General features: G+C 41.1%; 1 protein-coding gene across 1 annotated transcript in view; it reads right to left on the reverse strand.

The window, feature by feature from the left end:
- Positions 1-1,351: 1,351 nt before the first annotated feature.
- LOC135508787 (polypeptide N-acetylgalactosaminyltransferase 18-like) overlaps positions 1,352-26,550 on the reverse strand; it is a 93,568-nt gene continuing 68,369 nt past the window's right edge. Inside the window, exon 11 of the mRNA XM_064929006.1 lies at positions 1,352-2,388. Coding sequence (XP_064785078.1) covers positions 2,239-2,388 — 150 coding nt within the window. The 3' untranslated portion in view covers positions 1,352-2,238. The remainder of the gene's footprint in view (positions 2,389-26,550) is intronic.

Consider the following 26,550-nt stretch of genomic DNA (forward strand, 5'->3'; position numbering starts at 1 on the left):
AGAAATTGCAAGGGTTTGTGTGAGATGACGAAGTGGTGTCTCCAAATGGCCAGGCATACACCTCTCCAAAGTGTGCACAGTTCCTAAGTAATTTCAATGCACTTTTATGACTCAAAGAAGAGTCAACTATAAGGTGTTTTTTGTGGCTTTCCTGGCTGTGCCATTGAGGAACTAGAGCAAGCACACTTATTGTTATGGTTGGAAAAACAACCCTGCATCCTCCCCATCACACAATTACTGTTTATGCATTCCAAAAACGGTCCATTATAAATCCAATCGGGGTCAGGAGGGCATCATTTGAAAGATTGTTTTATTGCAAACATGACTAGCTAAGTTATAAAATACAATATTAGTGTTAGGCTTTCACAATGCAATTCAGCAAAACCGATCATAATTTTGATGCGCATAGAAAGGTATCATGAGTGCATTTCACTGTACTTGTGCATATGACATTAAAACTTGAAACATTCAGGTGCGTGTGCCACGGCAAATTTTCCTTACAATAGACAAGACTCATTCTGTTCAGAACAATGCAGGGTGACGCCTTTTCATCTTGTAACTGTAAATCAAATATACTGATCATAAACACAGTATATGACATGAGTTTTATGCTATTGAAATGTGAAGTGCACATTTGGGATCACGGGTGTTTGGATGACATCAAAGCGGTATTTATTATAATCCTCAATGTCTCATCCCACTGGGCAGACGTCAATTCAACGTTGGTTCAATGTAATTTTATTGAAACTTTGATTTAACCAGTGTGTTCCCAGGGATTTTTCAAAATACATAAAGTCCTCTTATTTTACACCATTTCCCACACTCAAACAAAAAACGTGCAAAAGTTGCCCCATTAGCTCAAGTTCAGAACGGCTGTCAGTCAAAGCCCATACAGTGCTGTGAAGCACAGAGCCAGAGTTTTGTACTTCATGTATAGCATGCTACTTGTCAGCCAGTGTGTTCCAATTAAGGCGTTTATCAGTTCCTAAATCTGCCATTTTCAACCTGTATACAAGTATGAGTGTAAAGGGCTGTGCTGTCCCATAGAAGCACATTTGTTATCAGAAATTCCAGTGGTGTATGTGGATGCTGTGCTTCCTCCACTGCTTCAACAATGAGTGTAAATTGCCTGTGACAGATACAAGCATGAACATGAACGGAGTGATGCGTTTTGAGTGCCATCACGTGCATCTTTCATGACTTTTAACTCAATTTCTAGAAGCTAATGAGGACTGACATGTTAAATCGATGAAAACAACTCTCCTGCACTCCTCTTCAGGAACCAAATCATAATTTAAGAATATATTTCTCTGTAGGACACGCAAGCAGTGTAGTGAAACGGGAGTTAGTTCTACAAAGTACTTTTAATTAGCAACATATGAAAACCAACATGAAAGCATTCATTTCCCACTTGAAATATACAGGACATTAAGTAAATGAAATCAGTGTCCTCATATTGGTAATAACAGTGATAACATAAGGACATTTGTTTCATCATACAGAGGATATTATTACTGGACGTTTCACTCAGGCTCCATTATTACCTAGCTGCTGCTGTCAACAAGTCCTGTATTTCTCAGGATATGGGGAAAATAATGATTGCATTCTTTGCAAAAGCCTACATTTTTATGCGTTGTGAAAAATAATTATTGTATCAAATAGACTATTAAGGTGTCTTCACAAAATCAAAACTGAGATGGACCATCTGGATTGACTTTCACAAGAGCATAAGGAATTACTCAGGATGGATAATCAGCCACAGAATATATTTTTTTCTCATCAGCATTTTTACTGAAGGTTTTTATAAATATCCAGCATATACACTTATAAAAAAAGTGTGTATATTCGCGACAGTTCCTCGAACCCGACCACTAGATCTTATAATAAAATCTGTCTACAAACAAACCTGAGACACAAAAGAAACCAGAATAAGAAAGGTTTTTCAAACACATGCTACACAGTAGCAGAAATTACATGATGTATATTAGAGCCATTGCCAGCCTAAATTCAGCATAACAAAAGACAATCTGACACTTAAATCCCACATACACTATGAATCCAGGAATTGTTTAATATTGATCGAATTATGTCTGAGTCTAAGAGATTGCATACTTATAATTAAATTCTTGCCTTCCTCAATAAATATATAGTTTTAAGAAGCAAAGCTTCTATGTCTGTCAGTCACAGGTCCAGTGTTCACCATGGGCAACTCTTTCCCCTGCAGGACTCAGGATCCCCTCATTGGTGAGTGTAGGTTGACAGTAGGTTGGTGATTGTCCATTTCTGACCAGAACACTTCTGTATGGCCAGCTGGTAGCCAAACTCCTTTTCACTGCTCTCGACAAGCTCCAGACAATGCTTGGACTTCCTGTTCTCTATGGAACCTCCCTATAGGACACAGAGCATATTACAACGTTGAATCATGCAGTCATTTCACTGTGCTGAAATGCATTGTGTCCATCGGGGAGCTCCGACTTCCACCGTAATGGCAGGCCATTTAAAATCCATAGGATAGTTAGTTGTACATCTGTAATCACATATCAGTAAAATGAATGCAGATGATGGATCTTTTACTGACCAGTGCGCAACTACGGGGCAAAACAGACAGGGTTGCCTTGGACTTACCATGTAAACTATAATTAGTCTCCAATGTTTATTGAAAACAAATACATTTGCACATTGAGCACTTGTCTCTCAAATACATTGTTATATTGATTCGCCGCACCTTAGCACTCACGCACACATCCATACAGACCCACACAGACATACACGTCACAAATGCTGATATGATTGCTAAATACTGCACCATTTAAAAAGGGTAGGAAGAATGAGTTAACTCTCCAAAGTAACAACACGCTTTGGTCAAAGACTTAGTAACTTATTCATAATCTAGTTAAAATAAATGTATGACTTTGTAGTTATTAAAACTGGATAACGTTAGCCACACCCAGGGGTGAAAGTAGATTTAATTTCTTTGCGATACGGGATCTATGTGTGCTGTGGCAGACCAGGGGATTTGGTCAAGACGTTTACACAGATCAGACAATTGTATTAGCTTGGTTGCAAGATGTGTTTATTAAATCACAAACAAAGAGAAAAGAATGGGTCTCCTCCTTCACCGCTAGGCACTCTTTCTCGACAATAGAGTACTTTTTTCTCTAGGTATCAGCTTTCTGCTTATGTACATGATGGGGTGCTCCTCCCCATCGTGTCCTGGGACAGGACGGCCCCTAGTCCCATGCGTCCATCTGGACCAACATCGGTACCTGGAAATCTGGCGTTACAAGAATCAGATGAGAGCACAGTGCTTCCTTCAGGCGTCTGAACGCTGTTTTGGTCTCGCCCGTCCATTTCCCTGTTTTTGGGAGGCGGGCCCTGGTTAGATCAGTAAGGGGGAGGCTATAGCCCCAAATTTGGGAATAAACCGGCTGTAGTATCCTGCCAGTCCCAGGAAGGACTTGACCTGTGTCTTGGTGTGTGGAACGGGCCAGTCAGGTACTGCGTGGACCTTCCTCTCCTGGGGCTTGACGTTCCCCGGTCTGATCAAATACTCTAGGTACTCCACCTCCTTGAACCTTAGCTTGCATTTCTTGGGGATCGACGTCAACCCAGCTTGCCTGAGGGCGTCCAGCACCGCCTGAAGGCGCGTCATGTGCTCTTCCCAATGTTGGCTGTGGATGATGATACCATCCAAAAATGGGCCGCTGCATTCTGTTGGTGGGGTCGGAGGACTCGGTCCATCAGGCACTAGAACGTTGGTGGGGCTCCGTGGAGACAATGGGAGGACCCAATTCTGATATAAGCCATCCTTCATCGAAAACACAGTCTTCTCCTGGGAGGAGGCTGACAACGGTACCTGCCAATATCCTGGTCAGGTCGAGGGTACTGATGTACTGGGCCTTTCCCAATTGGTCGATAAGCTCACCCACCCTCGAATTGGGGTAGGCGTCAAAAAAGCGGATGTCATTCACACCCCAGAAATCATTACAGAAGCGCTACTGTCCGGTTTGGGCACCAACACGTTTGGGCTGCACCATGTGCTGTGGGACACTTCGATGACACCCATCCTCAGCATAGCCTCCACTTCCTGCTTCATGGCCTTCCCTCGGGCCTCAGGGATCCAATATGGCCTCTTTTGTACAGTTTCCCCGGGTCGGGTGCAGACGTGGTGTTCAATGAGGGTTGTGCAGCCCGGTTTTTCTGAGAACACCGCCATGTTCTGATCGACAAGCTCCCGGAGCACTTGCTTCTGGGCCGGGTCGAGGTCATCACTGCTCAGGACCACCACTGGTACCGTTGGCATCTGGTAAATCTGTTGGGGTTTCCTTCTCCCCCCCGGCTGTCGTACGCGGTAATTGACCGGTCCCAGCTTCTAGAAACACCAACAAAAGTTTATTTGAAAAGCTTACGAAAGCTCTGCTCCTGTTTGTTGGTAATTCCAGCAGACATGTAAAATATGACCATACAATACACTATTCAAAAAGGTACCAAAAAGTACAGTAAAAATAACACTTCCATCTGTACCATGTTGCCAGGAACTTACTTTCTGCCGTGGGGATTAAGACCAACACCTTGTCTCTCACCTGGAAATCTTGGGGTTCCCTGATTGTAGACCTGGGCGTGTTGGGCCTTCTCCATGTGTTCCCTTACCACTGGCCATATAGCTGTCCGCAACCTCATCGTCTCCACGTGTTCTTCCATGTTGCGTAAGGGGGTCGGCTGGGCTTCCCACACTTCCTTGACAAGGTCTAGTAGGCACGTGGCCTCCTCCCATAGAGGAGTTTGAAAGGGGAAAACCCGGTGGATGACTGGGGCACTTCTCAGACCGAGAACATTAGGTGGGGAAGTAGCTGGGCCCAGTTCTTCCCGTCCTGCTTGATGACCTTCCACAGCATTTGTTTGAGCGTGTTATTGAACTGCGGGGGAAAGGCGGAGGTCCGGATCTGCTTGATCTGCAGGAGAGCACACTCATTAGGCGGGACATGAACTCAGCACCTTGGGAATGGCCTCGGGATACCGGGTGGCATAATCTACTATTACCAGCATGTACCGGTGTCCTCGTTCCATTTTTACCAGGGGTCCCACTATGTCCATGGCGATGCATTCAAAGGGCACCCCGATGACTGGTAGGGGATCAGAGGGTTTCGGCTCCAACGGCGCCTCGGACTCCAACTCCGGATTTACGGGTTTGCCAACCGCAAACGCAGGCTACAGGTTGTCCTCTCTCTCGTCTTCCGCCATCTCTGAGCATTTTTCCTCAGGTCGTGACTCCAGCGGACAATCTCGTCCCACGAGGAGGGTTACTGGCAACTCCGGTAGAGCACCCACCATCATCTGGAAGCTCCCTTGTGGCATTACGATATTGGCCTGTACGGTTGGATACCTCTTCGTGTCACCGTGGACACAGGAACCAGACATCTCCCGACCATGTTTGGTCCCCTGGGCCAGCAGGCTCTTGGCTATGTGGCTGATATAAGAAGGGCTTTAAAAATAAATTTGAAATGTTATATTATTCGCTAGAGCTCTATTATTCTTGACGTCGTTTGTCCTCTGATGTCTAAGCTTGATCTGCCCAGCTGGTTATAGACTCGTGTCCTACCGCCACCAGCTCATACATAAAACATCCTCCATTTAGGCTGCAAAGGCGTTGGTTTTCTCCTTAACTATATTTAATGCTGTGCGTCCGGAAGTACCATTAGCCACCCTAGCATGGTGATGGAAAATAGAATGTTAAGACATGACAAATGTTTTCTATTTTTTTAGGGGGGCCGGCACACCAATACATCTAGTTCAGGAGAAAAAAAACTTCTACAAAAGGAAATACTTTGTAGAAGCACCTTAGGAGTGATTACAGTCTTTCTGGGTAAGTCTCAATGAGCTTTCCACACTTGGATTGTGTAACATTTGCCCATTATTCTTTCAAAATTCTTCAAGCTGTGTCAAATTCGTTGACAACCATTTTCAGATCTTGCCATAGATTATCAAGTAGATTTAAATCAAAACTGTAACTCGGCCACTCAGGAACATTCACCATCTTCTTGATAAGCAACTCCAGTGTAGATTTGGCATTGAGTTTTAGGTTATTGTCTTGCTGAAAGGTGAATTCATCTCCAAGTGTCTGGTGGAAAGCAGACTGAACCAGGTTTTCCTCTGAGTTTGCCTCTGCTTAGCTCCATTCCTTTTCTTTTTTTTATACTGAAAAACTCCCCAGTCCTTAACGATTACAAGCATACCAATAACATGATGCAGCCACCACTATGCTTGAAAATATAGAGAATGGTACTCAGTAATGTGTTGCACTGGATTTGCCCCAAACATAACACTTTGTATCAGGACAAAAAGTTATTTTTTTTGCAGTATTACTTTAGTGCCTTGTTGCAAACAGGATGCATGTTTTGAATATTTGTATTATGTACAGCAGTGATCACCAACCAGCCAATCAATACATAAATACTTCCTGCAGGACCTGTTATACATCTGGGGGGTTCTGAAACTAGAAGTCACCGAGTTCCATTTTCTCATGTCTGATAATGGTTGTGAGTGACCTTCCTTCATTGAGAAAGATAAACAAAAAGGAAAAGTATGCTGACATCAGCTAGTCATGCGATCTTGTACTGGAACATAAAGGAATTCAACATGAATTAGCATGTTTGTATTAATAGGTTATAAGAAAAAAGTTTTGCAAGTTTTTCTTCTAATGATGATAACGTCTGTTTACGGAAGGACAGAGCAATTAAATGTCTTGTCAAACAAGTTTCTCTTCACTTATTTGTCCTAACAAGTCATTGTCCCTTCAAAATAGAGGTTCACCCTTTTAACTTAATTATATTAATCTATAATCTATTCATTCATATAGTAATAGCTATGAATTAATCTGCTAACGCCTGGATAAGGTGATATTTCTCACTTTAGATTTAAGATTTAAAGCTAGTCAAAACAATGATTGTGTTTACTGACTTATTACTTATTACTTATTATTACTGTTACTGTAAATTGTTATCTCATTTATATCCTAGCTACCTATTTAACGATTGGTAGTCTGAGCATTGTAGACTATATCATTTCTGAAGACGTGTCATTTCAGAATGAGGGGAGATGCAGCACTGCTGGTGTTGCTAGTCGTCCAAAAATGTTTGTGAACTAACACTCGCACTTGACTCTTTTTTCCCCTTACTAGCTGATAGCTACTTTGAGTAAAAATGTACTTCCTATGACTGATATGTGGTTGTCCCACCTAGCCATCTTAAGATGAAGGCACTAACTTTAAGTCGCTCTGGATAAGAGCGTCTGCTAAATGACTAAAATGTCAAACGTAATGTCAATGGAGGGCATGGGCTCAGGAAAGGTCAGTGCCAAAAAGTATTACGAGCATGGTTGGTTTAACCACAGAAAAGACCGCAACCTTCCCGCTAGCCATGATTGGCTGAGATAATGAGTGGGCTGGACATACCAAGAGATGAGTTGGGATTGATCTGCAATATAGCAGGCTTCTGTCTATGAATCATGTATTAAAACTGCATAAGTACTGCTCTCCACTTTCAAGAGGACAGAATTTTGAAATCAGTGGAATTCGAGTATGATAGCTAAGGAAATTGTCTCCGGAATACATCTTCAAACAAAGGGCGATCTTCAAACATGAATGATGTATACGGGTAAGATAGTCTAGCTAGCTATATTTTTTAGATATTACATGTTTCTAATTTTGACAGCAAGAGCCATTTGCTTGGCTAGCTATAGCCTAATGTTAGCTAGCTAACATTGAACCTGACTGGCTAGCCAAGTTACCTGCATCTTCATGCAGGGTAGATTTTTTATTTTACCTTTATTTAACTAGGCAAGTCAGTTAAGAACAAATTCTTATTTTCAATGACGGCCTAGGAACTGTCAGTTAACTGCCCGTTCAGGGGCAGAATGACAGATTTGTACCTTGTCAGCTCGGGGGTTTGAACATGCAACGCTCTAACCACTAGGCTACCCTGCCTCCCCAGTAATGTCATGAGTTGTGATTAGGTTCATTGTTTACCTAGCTAGCTAACGTTAGATGGCTGGCTTGCTAGCTATGGAAAATATTGTTAAATATTCGCACTGATTTAGGAACTAGGCCTACGGTAAATTGCATTTTGTCTGCCATGTGGCTGTTGAACAAGTTGAGGAGACTAAATTACTTGATGTTACCTTATATCGTAAACTGTCATGTTCAAAACATATAGATTCAATGGTTGTATAGATGGGGAGATGTCTGTCCATAATTAAGAGATGCTCTGCTTTTTGACACCACATTCCTGCAAGCTCTAGTTTTGTATAATCTTGATTATTGTCCAACCATGCGGTCAAGCGCTGCAAAGAAAGGCCTAGTTAAGCTGCAGCTGGTCCAGAACCAGGCGGCACATCCTGCTCTTCATTGTTATCAGAGGGCTGATATAACTACTATGCATCCCAGTCTCTTTTGGCTAAGAGTTGAGTAGAGACTGACTGCTTCTTTTTTTAAGAAACATTGTGTTGAAAATTCCAAATTGTTTTCAGTCACACAGCTCTGACACACACACTTACCCCACCAGACATGCCACCAAGGGACTTTGAGTCCCCAAATCCATAAAAATGTAAAGATAACGTACAGTATTATATAGAGCAGGGCAAAGGCCGTATGCGGCCCACGACCTGATTCAATACGTTCCGCAGAATCATGTTCAGATCAAAGAATTTGCTATAGTAAAGTTTTGAAAAAAGTATTTGCTATTTAAATTATAAACCCAAGGAATACTCGCCTTCGTGTAATGATTTAACTCCCACCGCTTGTGGGACATTTATTTTGAAGGCACGTATATAACTGCACGAGGACAGACAGTGACTGATACTGTGACGTGTGTCAGCCTTACAAATGGTAGCTAGCTAGAAATTGCGCAAAAATTAGTTTTTCAAAGGTTTCAAATAAAAGGAAAGTTGACAATGAATGTAGTAAGGTGTTCCAGCAAGAGTGGACATTGAAATATGTATTTATTGAGGTATCAGGGAAAGCTGTGTGCTTAGTGTGAGAAATAGTTTATTTCTCAATTGCAAAAGCAGCAAGGACTTTTCACAAAATTGCATTCAGCAAACAATGGAATTGCAAGAGCTAGCCATGTATTGTACCACAAAATTGCTTAACATAGCAAGCCATTCGCAGAGGGCGAATTCATTAAATAATGTTTAATTGACTCTGCAGCAATACTTTTCCCTGATGAGAAAGAGCGGTTTGAAAATGTTTTCCTGCCAAGACCAACAGTGACACAGCGTGTTGAGGGCATCGCAGAGAATATGGAACAGTTGAAAGACAAGGTTAAGGATTTCAACTATTTCTCCTTTACCCTGGATGAGAGAAGTGATGCACGTGACACGGTGCAGTTGTTGATATTCTTACAAGGCATATAACCTCAGACTTTGAAATTACAGAGGAGCTTGCTTCAGTGCAGTCAATGACGAGCACACCCACAGGGAAATATTTATTGGAGATTAATAAGTGTGTGGCAAAGCTGGGACTGAGTTTTGAAAAGTTATATTGTGTGACCACTGATGGGTGCCTAAACTTGACAGGAAAATAAATTTTTTAAAGGATACAAGATCAAGTAACTGAGCTGAACCCAGATCAGAAAAGTATTTTCCTGTATTGCATTATTCATCAGGAGGTGCTCTGTAAATGTGTTCTGAAAATGAGCCATGTTGTGGATACAGTCACTAAAGTGGTAAACTTAATAAGAGGAAAATCTGATTTTGCCTTCAGCATGGACATCATGGACATCATGCCCTCATGAATGAACTGTATTTCAAACTACAAGGGAAGGACCTTTTTGCACATCAGATGTATAGCCTTGTCAAAGCCCTCAAGGGAAAATTACTCCTCCTGACCCGATAAGTAGAAGCCAACAATCTCACCCACCTTCCAACACTACTAGTCTGTTCCCTATCAGATGACCAGCGGGAGAAGTATACATCGCTACTGCGTGCTTTGAACGGTGAGTTCTCGTCGTTTTGAGGATTTCAAAGCGTTGGAAAATGACATGCTGTTGCTTTCCTCTCCTTTTACCTTCAATATGGATAATGCTCACATTGACCTGCATCTTGAGCTTATCGATCTTCAGTCTGATGCAGTGATTGGAGAACTATTCAAAACAATGTCACTGATGAGGTTCTATGCATCTCTCGATGAACAAATCTTTCCAAAGATTAGGAGTCATGCTCAGAAGATGTTTGTACTGTTTGGGTCTACCTAAGGATGTGAACAGACATTTTCAGTGATGAAATATAAGTCAAGGCACAGATCATCTCTTACAGACTCTCACCTCCCAGCAATCCTGCGCATAGCGACGTCAGAAACTATTCCTGACTTCACTGCTCTAGTCAATGCCCATCAGAGACTTCACTCCTCACACTGAGTAATTTCAATGTAATGTTGAACTCTCTCTCATGTTTTTGTGCATACCCGTTAACAAGAGTTCTGTCTGTGGTGCTGAATGCAGTGTACTTTTTCCTCCGTGTAATTAATTGCATGTTTAATAATGAAAATATCTACCAAAAGGAGAACATAGATGTGGTTTATTTCTGTGCATGTTAAAAAAGGAAAATAAGTAGCATATCTGGACATGATTTACAGTATATATATCTGTCAACACAGTCATACATATGATGTAAAATCCTGTAATATGATTCTGGCCCGCGATGGCAAAAATATATTCTAATGTGACCCCATGGAAAATAATTGCCCAGGCCTGATTAGATGTCATAATTGCATGAAACTCCCATCTCATATTGTTCAAATTTATTTTTATTGATTTAATTAGGCAAGTCAGTTAAGAGCAAATTCGTATTTACAATGACGGCCTAGGAACAGTGGGTTAACTGCCTCTTTCAGGGGCAAAACGACAGATTTTTACCTGGTCAGCTCAGGGATTCGATCTAGCAACCTTTCCGGTTCATGGCCCGACGCTCTAACCACTAGGTTCGCCGAACAGCAAACCTTGATTAAGGGGAGGGTAGGCGATGCTTAGTTTTTTATAAAATTAAACAAAATGGGGGGGGGAAACCAATATTTAGTTTTTAAATACGAGATTCTCTGGCACAAAAGGAACACCTCTTGATTCATGAGCACTGTGCGTCATGGCTGGATCCAACAGCAAAGCATCCATGCCATTATCAACTGCGTTACTGTTAAGACCTTTTCTACTTTTGCGATTGTTTTTAAGAACACACCTCAAATATTGCCACCGCAAGGGGATGCTAAGCTACAGGACTGTTTCACTAGCACAGACTTAAATATGTTGCGGGGTTCATCCGATAATGTTGAGGAGTTTACTGCATCAGTTACTGGCTTCATTAAAGCTGCAACATATCACTTTTTTGGACACCAGATAAAAATCACAGAGAAATGTGAGTTATAGATCTGTCATTCTCATTGAAAGCAAGTCTGAGAAGCGCTAGATCTGTTCTATGTATGCTATTTCTATGCATTCTGTGCTTAAGATTTGTTTTACTTTCGGTTTGGTCATTGTAAATAAGAATTTGTTCTAAACGGACTTGCCTAATTAAATAAAGAATCAATTAAAAAAACACTATACTTGCTTGTTTTGTCACAAACTGAAATTAGGCAAACTATTAGAATTTTAGCCATCAAGAAATGGCGGAGCAATTTCTGCATAGTGAATCTTTAAGAAGTGCATTGACGACGTCGTCCCCACAGTGACCGTACATACATACCCTAACCAGAAGCCATGGATTACAGGCAGCACCCGCACTGAGCTAAAGCCTGGCCGCTTTCCAGGAGCTAATCCGGATGCTTATAATAACTCCCGATATGACCTACAACAAACCATCAAACAGGCAAAGAGTGAATACAGGACTAAGAAGTCACAATGTCTTTCGTGATTGTAGGTTGTTAGAATAGCTACTTCAGAGTACCATTCGGAAATATTCTCATAGATAGATGCTTCGGCGGTTGTCGGTATTCTCGTTTTAGGTTTACGTCATTTCTAGTTGCAGACCAGTAATTTGTGTCGTCTAGAATTTGCTCCTTCAGAAGTGAATTGATAGTCTCGGAGTTGAACCATTTCTAGCCATGTAGCCAAAACTACAGCTGTCTGGTCTCCGTGGCCTAAAGAATTGTAGCCATTCCAATGTGGGGACTCCTTCATGGCATTCTCTGACTTAATGTATATTTTGTAGGAAGTGGGTTTTAACACTATGGAAAAGGGCGGTTCTATGACCCCTAATGTAATGTCTGGGCTCATGGGGGTGTGGCCACTGACTAGTTAAAATATTATAACTAAACAAGTATCTCGTTTAGAAGGCCAACATGACATTACATCGTCTCACAAATATTTTCATATTCAACAATATATTTCACACAACATTCAGGTAGAAAATTAATAACATAAATGTACACTTCCAAAACTACCATTATTCAACTTGGACAGGATTATACACACAGACCATTCCCACATTCTCAAAAATAGAAATATTGTTTAATCCTCCAATTTGGGGAATAGGAGTAGAACAAAGAGAAAGCTCTTTGGTTTATTTCCCCTCTCTTTCTGCATGACCTGGGGGAGAGAGTCTCTGCCAGGAATTTATGACTTGTCGTAAAGTCCTAAAACTCGTGGTGGGAGAGAGAGGGGGGGCATGATATACACCCCAAAGGGCCACATCGTGACAACTGTGGGACCTTTCATAGACAGGTGTGCCTTTCCAAATCATGTCCAAGCAATTGAAAAGCAATTGAATTTACCACAGGTGAACTCCAATCAAGTTGGGACTGAATATTTCCCTCTGCAACTGGTTCCTGGAATTCCTGTCGGGCTGCCCCCAGGTGGTGAATGCAGGCAACACATCCGCAATGCTGACCAAAACGGGGGCCCCTCGGGGTTGTGTGCTTAGTCTCCTCCTATACTCCCTGTTCACCCACAACTGTGGCCGTGCACGACTCCAACACAAGTTCGCTGACGACACAACGGTAGTAGGACTGATCAACAACGGTGAGGAAGTCTATAGGGAGTTCAGAGACCTGGCAGTGTGGTGCCAGGAAAACAATCTCTCCCTCAACCTCAGCTGATCGTGGACTACAGGAAATGGAGCGGCGAGCAGGCCCTCATCCACATCGACGGGGCTGTAGTGGAGCAGGTCTTAGAGCTTCAAGTTCCTCAGTGTCCACATCACTAAGGAATTAACATGGTCCACACATCCACACATATGTGAAGAGGGCACGACAGCACCTCTTCCCCCTCAAAAGAGGCTGAAAACATTTGGCATGGACCTTCAGATCCTCAAAAAGGTTCTACAGCTGCACCATTGAGAGCATCTTGACTGGCTGCATCACCGCTTGGTATGGCAAACTGCAAGGCACCCAACCGCAAGGCGCTACAGAGGGTGGTAAGGCTCAGTACATCATTGGGCCGAGCTCCGTGCCATCCAGGACCTCTATACCAGGCTGTGTCAGAAGAAGGCCCCCCCCAAAAAAAAATGTAAGACCCCAGCCACCCAAGCCTTAGACAGTTCTCTCTGTCACCACATTGCAAGCTGTACCAGTGCACCAGGTCTGGAACCAACAGGACCCTGAACAGCTTCTATCCCCAAGCCATAAGACTGCTAAATAGCTAATTAAATGGCTACCGGGACTACCTGCATTGACCCTTTTGTTGCACTAACTCACTTGCACTGACTCGACTCGCTACTGGTGTTCTAAAAGGAGAATCTCAGGCCAACTGTCTGCGAGCTGAAGTTGAAGCGTACCTTGGTCATGCAGCAAGACAATGATCAAAAACAAGCAAGTCTACATAGAATGGATGAAAAGCAAAAAATGTTACGTTTTGGAATGGCCTAGTCAAACCTAAACCCGATTGAGATGTGGCAGAACCTGAAACGAGTAGTTGATGCTCGAAAACGCACAAATGTCGCCGAGTTAAAGCATATCTGCATGGAAGAGTGGGCCAAAATTCCTCTACAGCGATGTGAGACTGATCAACAACTACAGGAAGCATTTGGTTGCAGTCATTGCAGCTAAAGGTGGCTCAACCAGTTAGAGCGTAAGGGGGAAATCCCATTTTCCCACACAGGGGCATTGAGTGTTACTTATTTGATTCATTTAAGAAACAAAGTTATGCATCACAATTTTGTGTTATTGTTTCACTCAGGTTCCCTCAATTATTAGGTTTTGGGTTGAAAATCTGATAACATTCAATGTCAAAAATATGCAAAAATAGAGAAAATCTTAAAGGGGTCAAATACTTTCCCATGGTACCATATGTGTAATACCGCTGCAGTTTTTTGTTGCCTTGAGTTTCACTTTAAAAAGCAATGCTGTCAACATAGATGTCATTCAGATCTACATGAATACATTCAAATCACGAAGACAAACCTTTTAATACATTAACTTTAAAACCTTGGAGGGGGCAGGACCAGGTTCTAAGGTAAATGTCTGAGAGAAAGATGGGGCTAGTGCAAAAGCTGGTCATGAGAGTTGCAAATGGGAGCGAGACTAACCATGATGTATAGTAATGAAACGGACGTCAGTGTGCTGCTAACAGTATAGATTCCTCCACTGTCCCTGTCCCCATAATGGGCTCGAATGAGTGATCCTGTGCTCGCAGACACATGTAACCATCCTCCTTGACAACGTACAGTACAAACCGTTTGAGATATGAAAAATCTCATTCAATAGCTCCATCGGCAACATTTCAAGCTAGCTGTGGAGTAAACGTAGGCTAATTCTTATCCCATATTCTTCATTACGAACTAGTCACAAACTGCTACTAGAATTGGGATTATTTGCTTAAGTATTTTTACCTGAGAACTACAACAAAAACAGTAGCTAAGTGGAATGGACATCGTATTCTGATTAAATTCATTGTGGGAATTTCGAGTTGAATCTAGAGGCATTCAGCCATGGCATTCTAAACATTCTTATTTGGTTAGCAAGCTAGCTAAAGTTAACATAACTAGCTAGCGACGTCTGTGCAAATTAAGACTTTGCTGTTATCTAAAGAAATGCCTGGCAATGTATTTATGGTTGAATTTTCTGTAAGTTTTCAATCAAATTGTTGCTCAAAACAGTGGGCATAGTGGATGTTTTAGCACCACCAGAGAGACAGACCACTCTACTGCTGATGCTAGCTGCCATCCAAGAGCACAGAGTGCTTAAAAGGGTCTGTGCAGAAACATCGACTTTTGGGTGAAAAAAATGTAGATGTGATTAAAGGCGTCAAACTAATTAACGGTGTTATAATTTTCAAAAGTTAAATGTAACTTAACTTTGACAGCCCTAGTAATAATATTCCTTAGATCTTTATTATGGTAGAAAAGAGGTACCGTGCATTCAGACATTATTCACACCCCTTGACTTTTCCACATGTTGTTGTGTCCCAGCCTGAATTTAAAATGGATGAAATTGGGATTTTTGGTCACTGGCCTACATACAATACCACAATGTCAATGGAATTAGTCAACATGTTTACAAATGAATATAAAATTAAAAAGGTGAAATGTTGAGTCAATAAGTAATCTACATCTTTATAATGGCAAGCCAAAAATGTGCTTAACAAGTCACATAATAAATTGCATGGACTGTGAGTGACTGTGTGCAATAATAGTGTGTAACATGATTTTTGACTGGCTACCTTATCTCTGTAACCCACACATACAGATAATTTTAAGGACCCTCAATCGAGAAGTGAATGTCAAACAGAGATTCAATCACAACGATCAGGGACGTTTTCCAATACCTCACAAAGGGCACCAATAAGTAGATGGGAGAGAAAAAAAACAGACATTGACTATCCCTTTGAGCATGGTGAAGTTATTACAGTTAGTACCAGTTTTGACTTAAATTGTCTTCAAAATGTATGGAAAGACTTGTCTTGCAATGATCAACAATGAACTTGACAGAGCTTGAATAATTTTTTTAAGAATAATGTGCAAATATTGTACAATCCGGTTGTGCAAAGCTCCTAGAGACTTACCCCAAGAGACTTACCCCAAGACTCAGCTGTAATTGCTGCCAAAGTGATTCTAACATGTAAATGAGATATTTATGCATTTCATTATCAATAAATGTGCACCCATTTATTTTGAATTCAGGCTGTAACAAAATGTGGAATAAGTCAAGGGGTATGAATACTTTCTGAAGGCACCGTACATAATGGTGAATCACATTGAATCAAATAAGGCCACTGTCAAATTGCTTTTTACACACCATAAAACACAAATTGGAATTACATTTTAAAATCAGGGATCATGTTTAAGATACTTTTCATTATTACTGTTGTCTTTAATCTAATATTGCATATTCTGTGGCTATTCAGATGGCAAATCTAGCTAGTTTGTTACTTGGTCCATGATTTTGAATTTTGGTCCTAGGTTGGTTGCACCATCTGTACCACATCATCTTGGTTGGTAGTCCTTACTATTACACCATATTTCACATAATGACATCGATGATGTCACAGAACTGGACAAAACTTTAAACTTGCTCTTCCTGAGCTCAGTGTTGATTTAATAGTCAAACAGTCAACATGGGCTTCTGTGGGCTCTTCAAGTGCCATAAGGCAAAAAGCTAAAAATCACAGAAGATTGACGTTGGAAATGAAGAGGGGGACAATAGTAGCTCATCAAGGAGATTGATGTGCATCAGTGCTTATTTTTGCTACCTTTGGTTTGGTCTGTGGATTGGTCAACAATTGATTTTGAATACAAACATGTCATATCTGATATAAATGGAATGAAAGTCTGTTCTCTCTCTTCTCCTGTATCCTGCCCATGGAATAAGGTTGTAAGGCCCATGGCCTGAGTAGGTCTGATTAGTTCATGCTTTGTCTTGTAAGTTAGCCTTTGTGAATACTATCTAAGCATACAGATCCTATGTTAATGTCAGTATTGTCTTGTAACTTAAGCGTTATGCCTTGTATGTGAATCCACTCATTTGACAAAGATATTAAATGATGCCTACTTTTATATTCACTTCTCATGACCATTCCCAGATCTTACACAGCTAAATGCATAATAATTGCACATGGTTTAACTATAGTATCATATGGAGTCAGATATTCCGTTCAATAGACTTTGTTAACATACAAATGACATAGTCTTATGATGTGTTACATGTGAGGTATATACAGTATAATATATGCTTAGGCTATATGATAAATATTACTCCACTACATGTAGAGGTAGACCAGGCAGCTCATCACCTTCCACGATCCTGAGAGGAGCCAGCCATCTGGCTAAAAAAGCCTCTGGATCTGGTGTGGGCAGAGGGGTGCGTTGGCTTCCACTCCTAAGGGTACCTGCCCACCTTCCCTATATTTTACCTACCCTCAGGAGATAGCGCTGGCCAGGTAACGTCCATAATATTTTGTAAGATACATTGACACAACTTTTTCTTAGCAACCCCAATTAATTGTAAATGTCTTGGCTCCTACAACATGTTCCCTGTGTGTCTCTGGCTGGTCAGGGGCAGGACTTATTTCCTCTACTTCTCCCCGGACCAGCCTCTGGTCATGCTACGGAACAGCACCAGCCCTAAACTGGTCATGGTGAGCCCCGAACCTGCTGTCTGCCATCAGGCTCATCCAAACAGCGAGGAGCCCGTGGACATGGAGAGCAGATCATTCAGGTGTCCGTTTCATGGCTCATGTTGCCACTGTCTTTCAGGTGTACCTCATGGCAGAGGTCCCACAGGTGAAAGTTGGTTTTAGCCCAAGTTGAGGGGGGGATTGGCTATATTGGGATTGGGTGTAATCCCTTACAGCAGAGTTCCCACCATGTTGTGGCTGTTGCGTTTCATTTTTATCTTTCAATTTGAATGAGAAAAGACTAATCCGCTGAAGTTCCTTACTGGCATACCAAATAAAGGAGATTTTAGCATTGAAAGTAGATTGCTTTGCTGTGATCATTTTAAATAGTATTTTAATAGTATAATGTAGTATACTGTATGTTTTAACTGTCTTTTTTCAATGTGTTAGATATTAGAAGGGTTTCTATAAATATTACATTGATGATAACGCTGTCATCTGCAAAACATAAGGCAGGTTCACAGTGGTTAACAAATGCAAAACAGTTCAATGATTGCATATTGCTGTTATGTCTGAAACAAATTACATTTGATTTTCATCTCAGCAGTGCAGCTAGTAATTTATGCTGGTACAGACTGCTGTGCCCAGACTAACTATTGAACTCCAATACCGGAAGGCCCTAAACCTAAATTCCTTAGATAATTAATTTAATTTGATTCCTAATTAATCTGTTCACTCCGATATGAATGAATTATTGCAGAGCCTGTTTATCCTGCACTCATCTTTTTGCACATGTCAACTCCTCCACATTAGTGGGTATTCGTTTTCTGTGTGCATAAAATGTTGTGTTTGCTCCTCCACAGTGGGCTCAGGAGTGTGCTCTTTCCTTGGTCCCAAGGGAGAGGGTCTGAGATGGACTTTACCTCTGGCAACGAACCAACTCTGCTCTCCTCTCCACACAACACTCTCATTCAATATCCTGAGTGGGCCAAACCCAAATATTGATTTTCTATCCTAAGTAGAAGCTGAAATTCATCTGGCTTTGAAGGTTGTGAGGCCTATGTGTCCTGCGCTCCGATTCGGGAATCAGGGAGCTTATGAACTTGGAAGTGTCACACTGTGTACCATCTACTGCTAGTCTGAAAGTAGAATCATAAGTTACAGGCACCAATACTGTCTGCACACTGTTTTTCATGAAATAGCTATTTATTTTAAGGTACAATAGAAGGTGGGATTTGTTTTTCTTCAATGTATCATTCGCAATTCCTTGCACTGGGTCTGTCACAGTAGGTAGCCAATGTTCACAAATGGAAAATATAGGAAACTTAATGCATCTTTAGATGGCAGTATTATAAATCAGTATGAGCGCTCAGCAGACAGCATTTGATATGAAGATAAAAACAACACATTCTTCTGAAAACATTGTTTTTTGAACCGTCTGTGTAGGGTAGAAGGAGGCTGGAGTAGCTGTGGTAGTAAATTATGTATTATTCTGATAAGGCTGTCAAAGTTAATACGTTAATTACAGTTAACTATAAAAAAATGTAACGGAGTCAATTTAGTACCACATTTATTACATCCATTCTCCACCCACAAATCAGGGTTTCCCCACAGACACTTTAAGTGCAACAAACCGCGCTCCGCTGTTGGTCGGCAAGTCATTTCGTTCCCAGAAACTTCAGCCCAAATCTGCAAAGAGTCTGGTAGACTGAAAAGGCTAACTTTGTTAGCCAATACATAAAGAACAGGAGAAACACCCAGCACATAGGCATAGCCTTAATATACCAACCAATCATCTCCCACAATTGTTGTGTGATTCGCTAAAATTAAATGACAAATACTTTACTCAGTAGGTTACCCCCATTGAATTCTATGGTTACTCCAACTAAGGCAAACTTTGAATCATTGATACCCCAGGATTATATGCACTGTGTGCAATAGCCTGGGGATGAGCTTAGTTGGGAAGTAGCAGCAGCTATAGGTCTCACTGTGGTGCCAAAATATCCATTATGCGCACAACTTTGAGCAACAATTATTATTATTATTTTTTGTTGTTGAATTTTTACCCCTTTTTCTCCCCAATTTCGTGGTATCCAATTGTTTTTAGTAGCTACTATCTTGTCTCATCGCTACAACTCCCGTACGGGCTCGGGAGAGACGAAGGTTGAAAGTCATGCGTCCACCGATACACAACCCAACCAAGCCGCACTGCTTCTTAACACAGCGTGCATCCAACCCGGAAGCCAGCCGCACCAATGTGTCGGAGGAAACACCGTGCACCTGGCAACCTTGGTTAGCACGCACTGTGCCCGGCCCGCCACAGGAGTCACTGGTGCGCGATGAGACAAGGAAATGCCCATTGAAACATATTGCAAATGCACGTGCACTTGCAATATGATTCAACAGTGAAAAAAACATCACCAATTGGACATGATGAAATCAACACAACGAGCGATGGAAAGGAGCAACTATCACTGCCCGGCCATCCTGTGTTCATTTGAGCATGCCAAATTTGTGATGGTACATAGCAAATGGACATAACATCCTGCTTTGGCATTTTCAAATCTTTCATATTGCATTTGGATATTTCTTATGGCATTTGGCCCCAAAAAAAGTGACTTTTGACTTCCTATGAAATCATATTGCAAATGGACAAAACATATGCCTTATGCACAAGTTTAAAAAAAATAAAAAAAATAATGATAATATAATTGGACAAAAGTATATTCATACAGTTCTTACACGTGTAATTGACAAAAAAAAAATGAAAAAAATTGAAAGATTTTCAAAAAATGGTCCAGAAAGCACTTTAAGGGGTTGCTAGGTTTTTGAATTTTTTTTCACTTTTTCAAAATTTTGCTTTTGGATGTTGACTTGTGTTGCATTTGCAATATGAAAAACCACGGTGGAGCGTGAAGTGTTACACCTGGCATTTGCCATATGGCATTTGCAATCAACTTTGAATGAAACGACGCCGAATTGAGTGGTATTGGACACCGTGTATATGGTTTGTCCAGTGCCAATGACTTCCCATTCATTTTTGTCCATTTCAGGGGGGTGTTCCCTTACTTGGTTGTAAAATGTTTGTATGCTTTTGTAAGCTGGGCGCTGTCCTCAGATAATCGCATGGTATGCTTTCGCCGTAAAGACTTTCTGAAATCTGACAAAGCGGCTGGATTAACATGAAGTTCATCTTTAAACCGATGTATAACACTTGTATTTTTTAGGAATGTTTATTATGACCATTTTGAATTTGGCGCTCTGCAATTTCACCCCGGATGTTGTCTAGCGGAAGACCTGCGCCAGAAAGGTTAAAGGCACAGTCAACATAGTGTATGTCAACTTCTGACCCACTGGAATTGCGATACAGTGAATTATAAATTAAATAATCTGTCTGTTAACAATTGTTGGAAAAATTACTTGTGTCTTGCACAAAGCAGATGTCCTTATCGACTTGCCAAAACTATAGTTGTTAACAAGAAATTTGTGGAGTGGTTGAAAACGAGTTTTAACTTCTTGAAACTCCCCATCCCGGATCCGGGTTTGTGACTAAAGCCTCAGGCTCATTAGCATAACGCAACGTTAACGATTTCTGAAAATCGCAAATAAAATGAAAATAATGCGTCTGCTCTCAAGCTTAGCCTTTTCTTAACAACACTGTCATCTCAGATTTTCAAAATATGCTTTTGAACCATAGAAATTGACTAATTTGTGTAAGAGTATGCAAAGCTAGCATAGCATTTTGAGTAGCATTTAGCACGCAACATTTTCACAAAAACCAGATAACCAAATAAATAAAATCATTTACCTTTGAAGAGCTTCTGATGTTTTCAATGAGGAGACTCTCAGTTACATACCAAATGCGCAGTTTTTCCTGAAAGCGTCTGTGTGTAGGAGAAATCGTTCCGTTTTCTACATTGCGTCTGGCTACCGAAACGAACCGAAAATTCAGTCACCTACAACGTAAAACTTTTTCCGGATTAACTACATAATATCGACCGAAACATGGCAAACGTTGTTTGGAATCAATCCTCAAGGTGTTTTTTCACATATCTCTTCATTGATATGCAGTTCGTGGAAGCTTGCTTTCCTCTCTGTATCCCATGGAAAAATACTGGCAGGTGACTTTTGCGCACCAATTTCGGCGCAGGACACCGGGCGGACACCTGGTAAATGTGGTCTCTTATGGTCAATCTTCCAATGATCTGCCTACAAATACGTCACAATGCTGCAGACACTTTGGGGAAACGACAGAAAGGGCAGGCTCATTCCTCTCGCATTCACAGCCATATAAGGAGACAATGGAAAACAGAGCCTCAAAAATCCTGCTCATTTCCTGGATGCCGTCTCATCTTGGTTTTGCCTGAAGCTCACGTTCTAGGGCACGCACAGAAAATATCTTGGTAGTTCTGGACACGTCAGAGTGTTTTCTTTCGAATGCTATCAATTATATGCATAGTTGAGCATCTTTTTGTGACAAAATATCTTGTTTAAAACGGGAACGTTTTTCATCCAAAAATGAAATAGCGCCCCCAGAGCATCAACAAGTTAATGACTCCAACCTAAGTGTATTTAAACTTCCGACTTCAACTGTATGTATGTATGTATGTATGTATGTATGTATGTATGTATGTATGTATGTATGTACAGTGCCTTGCGAAAGTATTCGGCCCCCTTGAACTTTGCGACCTTTTGCCACATTTCAGGCTTCAAACATAAAGATATAAAACTGTATTTTTCTATTAAGAATCAACAACAAGTGGTACACAATCATGAAGTGGAACGACATTTATTGGATATTTCAAACTTTTTTAACAAATCAAAAACTGAAATATTGGGCATGCAAAATTATTCAGCCCCCTTAAGTTAATACTTTGTAGCACCACCTTTTGCTGCGATTACAGCTGTAAGTCACTTGGGGTATGTCTCTATCAGTTTTGCACATCGAGAGACAGAAATTTTTTCCCATTCCTCCTTGCAAAACAGCTCGAGCTCAGTGAGGTTGGATGGAGAGCATTTGTGAACAGCAGTTTTCAGTTCTTTCCACAGATTCTTGATAGGATTCAGGTCTGGACTTTGACTTGGCCATTCTAACACCTGGATATGTTTATTTTTGAACCATTCCATTGTAGATTTTGCTTTATGTTTTGGATCATTGTCTTGTTGGAAGACAAATCTCCGTCCCAGTCTCAGGTCTTTTGCAGACTCCATTAGGTTTTCTTCCAGAATGGTCCTGTATTTGCCTCCATCCATCTTCCCATCAATTTTAACCATCTTCCCTGTCCCTGCTGAAGAAAAGCAGGCCCAAGCCATGATGCTGCCACCACCATGTTTGACAGTGGGTATGGGTGATGAGCTGTGTTGCTTTTACGCCAAACATAACGTTTTGCATTGTTGCCAAAAAGTTCAATTTTGGTTTCATCTGACCAGAGCACCTTCTTCCACATTTTTGGCGTGTCTCCCAGGTGGCTTGTGGCAAACTTTAAACGACACTTTTTATGGATATCTTTAAGAAATGGCTTTCTTCTTGCCACTCTTCCATAAAGGCCAGATTTGTGCAATATACGACTGATTGTTGTCCTATGGACAGAGTCTCCCACCTCAGCTGTAGATCTCTGCAGTTCATCCAGAGTGATAATGGGCCTCTTGGCTGCATCTCTGATCAGTCTTCTCCTTGTATGAGCTGAAAGTTTAGAGGGACGGCCAGGTCTTGGTAGATTTGCAGTGGTCTGATACTCCTTCCATTTCAATATTATTGCTTGCACAGTGCTCCTTGGGATGTTTAAAGCTTGGGAAATCTTTTTGTATCCAAATCCGGCTTTAAACTTATTCACAACAGTATCTCGGACCTGCCTGGTGTGTTCCTTGTTCTTCATTATGCTCTCTGCGCTTTTAACGGACCTCTGAAACTATCACAGTGCAGGTGCATTTATACGGAGACTTGATTACACACAGGTGGATTGTATTTATCATCATTAGTCATTTAGGTCAACATTGGATCATTCAGAGATCCTCACTGAACTTCTGGAGAGAGTTTGCTGCACTGAAAGTAAAGGGGCTGAATAATTTTGCACGCCCAATTTTTCAGTTTTTGATTTGTTAACTTCTTGAAACTCCCCATCCCGGATCCGGGTTTGTGACTAAAGCCTCGGGCTCATTAGCATAACGCAACGTTAACGATTTCTGAAAATCGCAAATAAAATGAAAATAATGCGTCTGCTCTCAAGCTTAGCCTTTTCTTAACAACACTGTCATCTCAGATTTTCAAAATATGCTTTTGAACCATAGAAATTGACTAATTTGTGTAAGAGTATGCAAAGCTAGCATAGCATTTTGAGTAGCATTTAGCACGCAACATTTTCACAAAAACCAGATAACCAAATAAATAAAATCATTTACCTTTGAAGAGCTTCTGATGTTTTCAATGAGGAGACTCTCAGTTACATACCAAATGCGCAGTTTTTCCTGAAAGCGTCTGTGTGTAGGAGAAATCGTTCCGTTTTCTACATTGTGTCTGGCTACCGAAACGAACCGAAAATTCAGTCACCTACAACGTAAAACCTTTTCCGGATTAACTACATAATATCGACCGAAACATGGCAAACGTTGTTTGGAATCAATCCTCAAGGTGTTTTTTCACATATCTCTTCATTGATATGCAGTTCGTGGAAGCTTGCTTTCCTCTCTGTATCCCATGGAAAAATACTGGCAGGTGACTTTTGCGCACCAATTTCGGCGCAGGACACCGGGCGGACACCTGGTAAATGTGGTCTCTTATGGTCAATCTTCCAATGATCTGCCTACAAATACGTCACAATGCTGCAGACACCTTGGGGAAACGACAGAAAGGGCAGGCTCATTCCTCTCGCATTCACAGCCATATAAGGAGACAATGGAAAACAGAGCCTCAAAAATCCTGCTCATTTCCTGGATGCCGTCTCATCTTGGTTTTGCCTGAAGCTCACGTTCTAGGGCACGCATAGAAAATATCTTGGTAGTTCTGGACACGTCAGAGTGTTTTCTTTCGAATGCTATCAATTATATGCATAGTCGAGCATCTTTTTGTGACAAAATATCTTGTTTAAAACGGGAACGTTTTTCATCCAAAAATGAAATAGCGCCCCCAGAGCATCAACAAGTTAATGACTCCAACCTAAGTGTATTTAAACTTCCGACTTCAACTGTATGTATGTATGTATGTATGTATGTATGTATGTATGTATGTATGTATGTATGTATGTATGTACAGTGCCTTGCGAAAGTATTCGGCCCCCTTGAACTTTGCGACCTTTTGCCACATTTCAGGCTTCAAACATAAAGATATAAAACTGTATTTTTCTATTAAGAATCAACAACAAGTGGTACACAATCATGAAGTGGAACGACATTTATTGGATATTTCAAACTTTTTAACAAATCAAAAACTGAAATATTGGGCATGCAAAATTATTCAGCCCCCTTAAGTTAATACTTTGTAGCACCACCTTTTGCTGCGATTACAGCTGTAAGTCACTTGGGGTATGTCTCTATCAGTTTTGCACATCGAGAGACAGAAATTTTTTCCCATTCCTCCTTGCAAAACAGCTCGAGCTCAGTGAGGTTGGATGGAGAGCATTTGTGAACAGCAGTTTTCAGTTCTTTCCACAGATTCTTGATAGGATTCAGGTCTGGACTTTGACTTGGCCATTCTAACACCTGGATATGTTTATTTTTGAACCATTCCATTGTAGATTTTGCTTTATGTTTTGGATCATTGTCTTGTTGGAAGACAAATCTCCGTCCCAGTCTCAGGTCTTTTGCAGACTCCATTAGGTTTTCTTCCAGAATGGTCCTGTATTTGCCTCCATCCATCTTCCCATCAATTTTAACCATCTTCCCTGTCCCTGCTGAAGAAAAGCAGGCCCAAGCCATGATGCTGCCACCACCATGTTTGACAGTGGGTATGGGTGATGAGCTGTGTTGCTTTTACGCCAAACATAACGTTTTGCATTGTTGCCAAAAAGTTCAATTTTGGTTTCATCTGACCAGAGCACCTTCTTCCACATTTTTGGCGTGTCTCCCAGGTGGCTTGTGGCAAACTTTAAACGACACTTTTTATGGATATCTTTAAGAAATGGCTTTCTTCTTGCCACTCTTCCATAAAGGCCAGATTTGTGCAATATACGACTGATTGTTGTCCTATGGACAGAGTCTCCCACCTCAGCTGTAGATCTCTGCAGTTCATCCAGAGTGATAATGGGCCTCTTGGCTGCATCTCTGATCAGTCTTCTCCTTGTATGAGCTGAAAGTTTAGAGGGACGGCCAGGTCTTGGTAGATTTGCAGTGGTCTGATACTCCTTCCATTTCAATATTATTGCTTGCACAGTGCTCCTTGGGATGTTTAAAGCTTGGGAAATCTTTTTGTATCCAAATCCGGCTTTAAACTTATTCACAACAGTATCTCGGACCTGCCTGGTGTGTTCCTTGTTCTTCATTATGCTCTCTGCGCTTTTAACGGACCTCTGAAACTATCACAGTGCAGGTGCATTTATACGGAGACTTGATTACACACAGGTGGATTGTATTTATCATCATTAGTCATTTAGGTCAACATTGGATCATTCAGAGATCCTCACTGAACTTCTGGAGAGAGTTTGCTGCACTGAAAGTAAAGGGGCTGAATAATTTTGCACGCCCAATTTTTCAGTTTTTGATTTGTTAACTTCTTGAAACTCCCCATCCCGGATCCGGGTTTGTGACTAAAGCCTCGGGCTCATTAGCATAACGCAACGTTAACGATTTCTGAAAATCGCAAATAAAATGAAAATAATGCGTCTGCTCTCAAGCTTAGCCTTTTCTTAACAACACTGTCATCTCAGATTTTCAAAATATGCTTTTGAACCATAGAAATTGACTAATTTGTGTAAGAGTATGCAAAGCTAGCATAGCATTTTGAGTAGCATTTAGCACGCAACATTTTCACAAAAACCAGATAACCAAATAAATAAAATCATTTACCTTTGAAGAGCTTCTGATGTTT

The sequence above is a fragment of the Oncorhynchus masou genome, chromosome 22 (genome assembly GCF_036934945.1).
Source record: "Oncorhynchus masou masou isolate Uvic2021 chromosome 22, UVic_Omas_1.1, whole genome shotgun sequence".
NCBI lineage: Eukaryota > Metazoa > Chordata > Actinopteri > Salmoniformes > Salmonidae > Oncorhynchus > Oncorhynchus masou.